The 9,687-nt window shown below is 31.3% G+C and overlaps 1 protein-coding gene across 1 annotated transcript; it reads left to right on the top strand.

The window, feature by feature from the left end:
* The first annotated feature begins 7,501 nt into the window (after nucleotides 1–7,501).
* Nucleotides 7,502–9,108, top strand: LOC120074062 (Tetratricopeptide repeat (TPR)-like superfamily protein). Its single transcript, XM_039027049.2, has one exon. The coding sequence runs from the start codon at nucleotides 7,606–7,608 to the stop codon at nucleotides 8,761–8,763; it is 1,158 nt and encodes a 385-aa protein (XP_038882977.1). The 5' UTR covers nucleotides 7,502–7,605; the 3' UTR covers nucleotides 8,764–9,108.
* Nucleotides 9,109–9,687: the final 579 nt, after the last annotated feature.

Genomic DNA, 9,687 nt, shown 5'->3' with positions numbered 1-9,687 from the left:
TTTGGGGACTGTCCAATTTAAAGGGGTTCTTGTAAATTGCAAAAATGGAAAATTGTAATAAATGCATTATTTCATTAAATGAAAATCTGATTTATTTCCGTTTCAATGTTAGCGGATTTTTTTCATTTTGATTCTTACGAAATAATTAAGATTTTAATAAAGTAACGGCAGATATCATAAACATTTTACAATCGGACGTTCAGCATTTATTAAAGGCCATTTTATGAAATTTTGATTTACGTCAACCCAAGCCATTTCTTTCTCACTAATATAAATGCCTTTTCTTTCTTTCTTGACCTGTGGACAGTTTCACCCCTTACCCTTTTGTTTAATTCCTATAGTTGACCTTGAATTGTCAGATTATAACCTTTTTTTTTTTTTCCTTATTAATTTAAATTACTTAAAATTATCTACAACATATGACTAATAATTAAAATCTATACAATTCCAAGGTTAAAAATCAAATATCTATGATATTTATTACAAATTTTAAACAAATACAAACATCATAACAATTTTAAAAGAAAAATATTAAAAATTCATAAATTCACAAGGTAGTCCGACTTATATATATATATATTTATGAATATATATGTAATTCGAGTTGAGTTGGGTCGATCTAAATTTTTACTTAGCCGACTTGAGATCCAACCTAACCCAACAATAATAGAAAATGTTCAACTAATCTAACCCAAGAATAAAACTAACTCAACTCAATCCCTCCTATAGTTTGGGTTGGATAATCCAGGTTGAGTTTTTTTAATATCCATAATTTTTAACTTAAACTTTCAATTTTATCAAACTAGATTTTTAAATTTAGTTAGATGTTGCAATTTATACTATCTATTCAATTTTCACTAATTCCCCAACTAGTTTTAGGACATGTTTGGATTGATTAGAGAAAAAAATGTTTTTCAAAAAAATATTTTTATTTAAATTTTTTTAAAAAAATTGCTTAAAATAAACTTTGAAAGTGTATACAAAAATTATTTTAAACAGATCAACTTTTTCTAAAATAATTTGTTTTCCAAATTAAATACCTGAAAAGTTAAACTAAACATCCCTTAATAGTCTACAACATTAAAACCTACTTAAATTCACTAATTTCAATAATATAAAGTTGTTGACATATCGATCCTTCCATAATCTCGGGGGAAAAAAAAAAAAACATTGCCTAAAAGTCACCAAAACAAGCCTAAAAAAGGAAGAAAAAAGAAATCCATGGTTGATTGATCATTGATGCTCTAACCAATTCACATTTTTCATAAATAAAAGACACTCACGTTTTTTTGTAAAAAAAAAAAAAAAGAAGAAAAAAAAAACTACTCGAACTTAAAATATTTCAAAATGTAGAGATGAAAACGTTATTTTCATCTATAATTTATTAAATTCTATTTCTATTTTTTCTATAACACCTATCATATTAATATTATAAATATTATAATATAAAATAGATGTCCATTGCTTAGTGTCCTAAAGGTCATGTTTGGTGTCTATGTATTGGTTATTCATGTTTAGTGTCTATGTATTGGTTATTCATATTTGGTGTCTATGTAAATCCACATCCTACTTGTCATTTTGCTATAAATAGTGGCATTTGGTGGATCTTAAAAACACATATACATTGGTGAGAATTCCACTTGCACTAATTTTCATATTATCCAATTTCATGATTTTGGTTATTTTATAATTTTAGTTTTTATTTATTTATTATTATTATATAAAAATATTATTATATTATATTTTCATCCGTATTCCTATTGTGCTCCTCAATTTCATAACAGCACGAGCTCCTGTCGTCTTCCCCGCTAAAGGTAGGTCCTAAATGTATGTTGATTTTTCCTTCTTCGTTATAATTAATAAATTTAATGTTATTTTGCATATTCAATATCTATTAAATTTCTAACGTAAGTACAATATTTTATGATAGTGTTGTCATGACAAATCTCACAAAATTAGAATTTGTCGCCCTTGATATTAACAACAATAATTATTTGTCACGGGTACTTAATGCTGAAATCCGCCTGAATGTTATGAATCTTTTGGAGACCATTAAAGAATGAAATATGACATCCAGTCGGAACAAAGTAAAAGATATGATTTTTTTTCGTCGTCGTATCCACAAGGGATTGAAAATTGAGTATCTTACAATAAAAGATCCCTGTATCTTGTGATAAAAAAATTGAAAGAGAGGTATGATCATAAAAAACAGTTATTCTACTTAAAGCTCGTTATAAGTGGATGTATTTGAGATTACAAGATTTCAAATCAGTAAGTGATTACAACTCCACATTATTTAAAAATCAGTTCAAAATTATTGTTATGCAGAGAGAAAATTATTGATGTTGCTATGTTACAGAATACATTTTCTATATTTCATGTCTCAAATATGCTCCTGTAGCAACAATATCGAGAGAAGGGCTTTAAACAGTATTCTGAATTAATTTCATGTCTTTTCGTGACTGAACAAAATAACGAGTTATTGATGAAAAATCATAAATCTCAACCAACTGGAACAACACCATTTCCTGAAGTGAATGCTGTGAATTGTAATAATAATCGTGGTCGAGGTTGTGACCGTGACAGAAGAAGAAATAATTATTGTTTTCATGGTGGTCGTTCTAATCATTTAAATTTCAAAAAAACCACACAAAATGATGATCACAACGGAAAAGCTTCACAAGATAAAAGTTCAAAAAGTGTCGAAAATAAATGTTTCTGATGCGGAATGACTGGCCATTGGTCACATACCTATCGTACGGTCAAAATACTCAGTTGACCTCTATCAAGCCTCCCCGGAGGAAAATGAGAAAAATGTGGAAACAAGTTTTGCGTAACAAGATAATAACATATTTGACCCATCCCATATGACAAATTTGGATGTGGTGGACTTCTTTGAATCTCCTGAAGAGAAGATTGGCACAGTTGGTGGCACATCAAGTGTTTCTTTTAACTTTAAGAATATATAGACTAAATGTTGTTGTTTTCTTTTATCTATCTTCATGTTTTTTTTAGTAACTTTTATATATTTGAAGTGTTGTTTTTCTTATTATAATTATTTTATTTTAATGAAGAAACATGAATCATTTTCATATGTTGGGTGATTAAAAAATGAGCAAGGAATATATATGTCCGGTAGACAGTGCAACTACACATACAATACTTACAAATAAAAAATATTTTTCCAAATTGACAATGCTGAAAGCAAAAGTAAATATAATATCAGGTTCTGCAAACTTGATCAAAGGTCTTGGAAAAGCATAAAAAATATTTTTCCAAATTGACAATGTTGAAAGCAAAAGTAAATACAATATCGAGTTCTACAAACTTGATTAAAGATCTTGGAAAAGCATAAAAAATATTTTTCCAAATTGACAATGCTGAAAGCAAAAGTAAATACAATATCAAATTCTGCAAACTTGATCAAAGGTTTTGGAAAAGCAAATATTATTTTGCCTAGAGGAACAAAGTTTGTGCATTCTTCTCTAGTCAATCAAAGAGATCTCTTCTAAGTTTTAAAGATATACGTTATAATGATTATCATATTGAGACTGATAGTAAGAATAATATGGAATATCTATATATCATATCCACTATCTCAAATGAAAAACGTATATTGGAAAAGTTGTCTGCTTTATCTTCTAGATTGTATTATACTCATATACGAGTAATTGAAACATATGCAACAATGAACCTGAAGTTCATGAATCCAAACATATTTACAAATTGGCATGACTGATTGGGTCATCCAAGATCTACAATGGTAAGGATAATTATTGAAAATTCAAATGGACACCCATTGAGGAACCAGAAGATTCTTCAATCTAATGAATTATCATGTGATGTTTGCTCTCAAGAAAAATTGATAATTAGACCATCACTAACTAAAGTGTGGACTAAATCACTTGCATATGTATAACGAATTCATGATGATATATGTGGACCATTAACGCACCAAGTGGACTATTTAGATATTTTATGGTATTAATAGATGCATCAAGCAGATGGTCACATGTGTGCTTATTATCAAGTCAAAATCTTGTATTTGCAAGATTACTTGCTCAAATAATTAAGTTAAGAGCACGATTTCCTGATTATACAATTAAGAGCATTCGTCTTGATAATGCTAGTGAATTTATATCCCAAGCTTTTGATAATATTGTATGTCAATTGGGATAAGTGTTGAACATCCTATAGCTCATGTTCATACACAACATGGTTTAGCATAATCATTTATAAAACATTTGCAATTAATTGCAAGATCATTACTTATGAGAGCTAAGCTTCCTTCATTTGTATAGGGACAATGTTATTTTGCATGCAACGTTACTTGTACGCATTAGGCCAGTAGCTTATCATAAGTACTCGATATTACAATTAGCTTATGGTCATGAGCTAAATATTTCCCATCTGAGGATTTTTGGATGTGCAGTATATGTTCCTATTGCTCCACCACAACGCACTAAGATGGGTCCTCAAATGAGTTTAGGAATATATGTTGGATATGATTTCCCATCAATTATTAAATATCTTGAGCCCTTAACCGGTGATGTATCTATTGCACGATTTGCTGATTGTCATTTTAATGAGACAAAATTTTGAACATTAGGGGAGGAATTAAGAAGTTTGAAAAAGAAATTACATGGAATGCATCGTTATTGTCTCAATTGGATTCTCGTACAGATCAATGTGAACTTGAAGTTCATAAAATAATTCATTTGCTTAATATAGCAAATTAATTACTAGATGCATTTATGGATGCAAATAAAGTAACTAAGTCACATATACCAGCTGCAAATGTTCCATTAAAATTTGATATCCCAACACAACAAGTTGTCACTAATGAGTCTGGAATACGTCAGAAGCGTGGTAGATCAGTGAGTTCCAAAGATAAAAATCCTCGAAAACAAAAAAAAGAATTTTGTGAAAAAAACTTGGTTAAGGATGTAAATACTCATAAAGATATCATCGACATGACTAGTGAGAAAGGTAAAATACCTAAATATAATAATGAGATTTCAATAAACTATGTCATGATAGGAAAAAAATGGAATCAAACTAATGTAATTATTGAAATTTTTTTTGCATATAATGTTGTTCTTGATATTATATCTGAAAATGAGAATCCTGAAATAAAATCTATTGAAGAATATTGACATATAAAAGATTGGTTTAAGTAGAAAGAAGTAATTGATGCATAATTAAACTAACTTTCAAAACTTAAGATTTTTGGACCTGTAGTCCGAACAGTTAAACCTATGGGATACAAATGAGTATTTGTGAGGAAAAGAAATGAAAATAATGAGATCATAAGATATAAAACAAGACTAGTTGCACAAGGTTTTTCACAAATATCTGGTATTGATTTTGAGGAGACGTATTCTCTGGTGGTAGATGTAATTACATTAAGATATTTAATTGGTTTGCCTGTGTATAAAAGTCTGAATATGCATCTTATGGATGCAGTCACAGTATATTTATATGGATCTCTTGATAATGATATTTATATGAGAATCCTAGAAGGATTTAAGTTACCTGAAACATATACATCAAATTCCCGGGAATGGTATTCAATAAAGTTACAGAGATCACTATATGGATTGAAACAAGATGTGGTACAATCGCCTGAGTGGATATTTATTGAAAGAAGGATATCAAAATAATCCAATATGTTTGTGTATTTCTAAAAGGAAATCACGATCAAGATTTGCTATTATAATTGTATATGTTGATGACTTGAATATAATTGAAACTCCTGAAGAGCTTTCAAAGGTAATAGAATATCTTAAGAAAAAATTTGAGATGAAAGATCTCGAAATAAAATTTTGCCTTAGTTTACAAAATGAGCATTTAGCAGATGGAATATTTATTTATCAGTCAACTTATATAGGAAAAAATTTGAAAAGATTTTATATGGACAAAGCACATCCATTAAATATTCCAATGAAATTCTCCATATAAAATTTGAAAAGATTTTATATGGACAAAGCACATCCATTAAAGATTTTATATGGACAAAGCACATCCACTAAAAAATTTGAAAACATTCATTGCACTATATCTTGACCTCGAGAAGATAATGGAGAATTTCTTAGTCCTGAAGTACCATATCTTAGTGCAATTGGTGCATTTATATATCTTGCTAATAATACAAGACCTGATATTGCATTTTTCAGTAAATTTATTAGCTAGATATAGTTCTTCTCCTACAAAAAGACATTGAAACGAAATTAAGCATATACTTCGTTATCTCCAAGGAACATTCGATATGAGTTTGTTTTATTCAAATAAATCAAATTTTGATCTAGTTAGTTATGTAGATTCTGAATATTTATCTAATCCACACAAAGCTAGACCATAAACAATCTACACATATACAGAGGAATTGCTATATCATGGCGATCGGTGAAACCGACTATAACAATCACTTCCTCAAATCATGCTGAAATTCTTGCAATTCATGAGGCTAGTCGAGAATATGTATAGGTAAGATCAATGACTCAACACATTCGCGAAATGCATGGCTTGTCTTCTAATAAAAACCTTCCAACAATATTATTCGAAGACAATGCAGCTTACATAACCAAAATCAAAAGAGGATATTTTAAAGGAGATAAAACAAAACATATTTCACTGAAGCTTTTCTATACTCATGATCTTGAAGAAAATCGCGGCATCACTGTACTACAAATTAGTTCGAATGTTAACCTGACATACTTATTTACAAAGGCATTACCGCTCTCAACTTTTAAAAAATTGATGCACAACATTGGAATGCGACGACTCAAAGATCTTTAGTGATGTTTTCATGAGGGAGAGTAAATATATTGTATTTTTTTTAGGAGTATGTATTATATAAAATATGTACTATATAAAATATGTACTATTTTTCCTTCAATAGGGTTTTTCCCATTGATTTTTTCCTAGTAAGGTTTTAACGAGACATATTTCATATATATATATATATGTCTGGGCATCTAAGGGGAGTATTATGAATATTATAATAGAAAATAGATGGTTATTGCTTAGTGTCCTAAAGGTCATGTGTCACTATTCATGTTGTTCATGTGTCTTGTAGTTATTCATGCTTGGTGTCCATATAAGTCCACATCCTACTTGCCACTTTGCCTATAAATAGTGAAATTTGGTGGATCTTAAAAACACACACGCATTGGTGAGAATTTCACTTGCACTAATTTTCATATTATCCAATTTCATGATTTTGGTTATTTTATGTTTTTAGTTATCTTATTTTGTAATTTTAGTTTTTATTTATTTATTATTATTATATTATATTTTTCATATTCATATTTCCATTGTGTTCCTCAATTTCATAACTTATTTGAATATTATTTTCTTGTTTTTTTCTCTTTTACCACAATGGCCCTTTAATTTGGGCTGATTTCCCTAAAAAATTCCTGAAGCGGGCCGTGGCGTATAGACGAGGCCCAATAGATGGTTTTGGGCTAGGTGAGCCTGGATCCTTTTGGTCCAACGTAAACCACAGTTGATCGAGGGGATATCGAAAAGAAAGAAGAAAAAAGAAGAAGAAGAAGAAGATAGGAAATTGGATCCTTTCGGTTCAACGACTCACCATCTCTCGAGATGGAAACTGAGCCACCGTCACCAGAATCTCATTCTCACAGAACTTCCGATTCCGAAACCCTAACATCAGGAATCGAGGAATTGACAATTTCCTCGGACCCATTAACCAGTCAGTTCGGATCCCTCAACGATCTTGCCCACGAGCTTTCCTCTCTTCAAGATCTCGCCGCTCGCGGCTCATGGCGTTCAATTTTAGATAAGGTTGCAAGGGCACGATCTCTTTCCCTCCTCCAGAAACCCCATGACCACCTCATTTACCTCTCCTACAATGTTCTTGCCCTCGTCAAACTCCGCCGTTTCGCCGAAGCTTTGGCGGAACTCGATTCTCTCGAAGATCTCGATAGCTCTCAATACAGGTACGAATCTTATCCAAGCGTCTACCCTAATCGGACCGGTTCGATGGTCCCCTTTTCACTTCGGTGGCTGCACGCCCTAATCCCTATCAAAATGGGTGAGCGTCAAGATGGGTTGGACCGGTTCTACGAACTTCTTGATTTTGTACAGTCAAAAGTCAAGGATAAAGAGGAGAAAAATCTCGATGTCTCTGTGAACTTGTGGAAGAAAAGGGTAGTGTTTGTGATTAATTGTATTATTGGTCATCATTTAAGTAACAAGGAGTTTGGGGTTTGTTTAACTCTGATGAATAATTTGCTTAGTGAGGATTTCTCAGACCCTGCTTTGATTTCGAAACTTGGGTATATACAAATGCATGTTGGTGATATTGAAGGTGCAAAGCGTTCGTTTAATCAGATTGAGGAGATGGTTAAGGAGGGGAAGAGTAGTGGGTCATTGAGCGAGGTAGAGATTAAGAACCTTGTGAATAGGAACAAGGCGTTGGTGTTTTTGGTGGGTAAGGACTATCTTTCAGCAGTGAGGGAATATGAGGAGTGTATCGAGAGGGACGATTCGGACGTGGTTGCCATTAACAATAAGGCGCTTTGCTTGATGTACTTGCGGGATTTAGCAGATTCGATTAAGGTGCTTGAAAATGCACTGGAAAGAGTTCCTACTGTGGCTCTCAATGAAACAGTGATCGTGAATCTCTGTAGTATGTATGAATTGGCTTACGTTAATCACTCTGAGATTAAGAGAACGCTCAATAACTGGATTGCCCGTGTTGCTCCTGATGATTTTGATTCTTCGAGTACTCGGATTTAAGGTAGTGTGTATGATTTTGGTGTTACAATACCTTATGCTTCTGTTCCCCCACATTTTTAACCCGTGTGGGTTTTAAGTTTTATCCCTTGTATGAAAATCTATTCCTCTCTTTTTTGGGTGTCACCTAAAATTCATCATTATACAGGTGGTTTGTTCACTTGCCTCGTTATTGTACTGTGTTATATAAGTTGTAGCTTATGAGTTGCCTTTTAGAATGACCTGTTAATTTTAGTGCCATGAAAATGGTATATTGATTTGTTGGAATAACGCAGAACTTTGCATCATTCTCTTTAGTAAATTGTGGGGTGCATCAAAAACAAAAACTGGTTCAACCCCTTTGATGTTTCTCATTTCCTTCCAGAATTTGCTTCTATGGGCCATTCTTGAACTCTTATTTCGCAACTAGGGCGGGCGAGTCTTAAACTTTATCCGTTGGGGCGTAGAAGGTTATTTATTTACTCCGCTGATGTATTGTTACATTTTTTGTCAGATTAAAAATCACTCTAAAATACGCATTCAATCACAAAAATTCAATGCAATGTATAATTTACCATTCCATATAGATTTTTCATACTATTAATCAAAACTGACAAAAGTTATCAGTAATATCTCTCCCATAAAGTCAAATAAAAAGTGAGTTTGTTCCCTTTAGATATATTTTTTTAAAAATAAATTTGTTATGTAATCCTTTTTTGATACTTTTTTTTGAGCAAATATCCATTGGTTTGATTAATAGAAAATTTCAAATTGAGATTATGGAAATATGATTTGTCGTTCTTTTTACTATTTATTTATTTGTTGTTCTTTACTATTTATTTACTATAGTACTTGTATCCGCAATATTTCTCACCCACAAAAAGTCAAAAACTATCTTTCATCCCATATTAATTATGCGTATTTTCTTAATAAAAGTGAGTTTGTTCC

This window comes from Benincasa hispida, chromosome 3 (genome assembly GCF_027475165.1).
Source record: "Benincasa hispida cultivar pf3 chromosome 3, pf3_genome.v1.1, whole genome shotgun sequence".
NCBI lineage: Eukaryota > Viridiplantae > Streptophyta > Magnoliopsida > Cucurbitales > Cucurbitaceae > Benincasa > Benincasa hispida.
The sequence above is the reverse complement of the archived record's forward strand: the minus strand, read 5'-3'. Positions and strand labels throughout refer to the sequence as shown.

Bases quoted from the DNA above. Each gene is read 5' to 3' on its own strand.
- LOC120074062 (XM_039027049.2), top strand. From the start codon at position 7,606: ATGGAAACTGAGCCACCGTCACCAGAATCTCATTCTCACAGAACTTCC.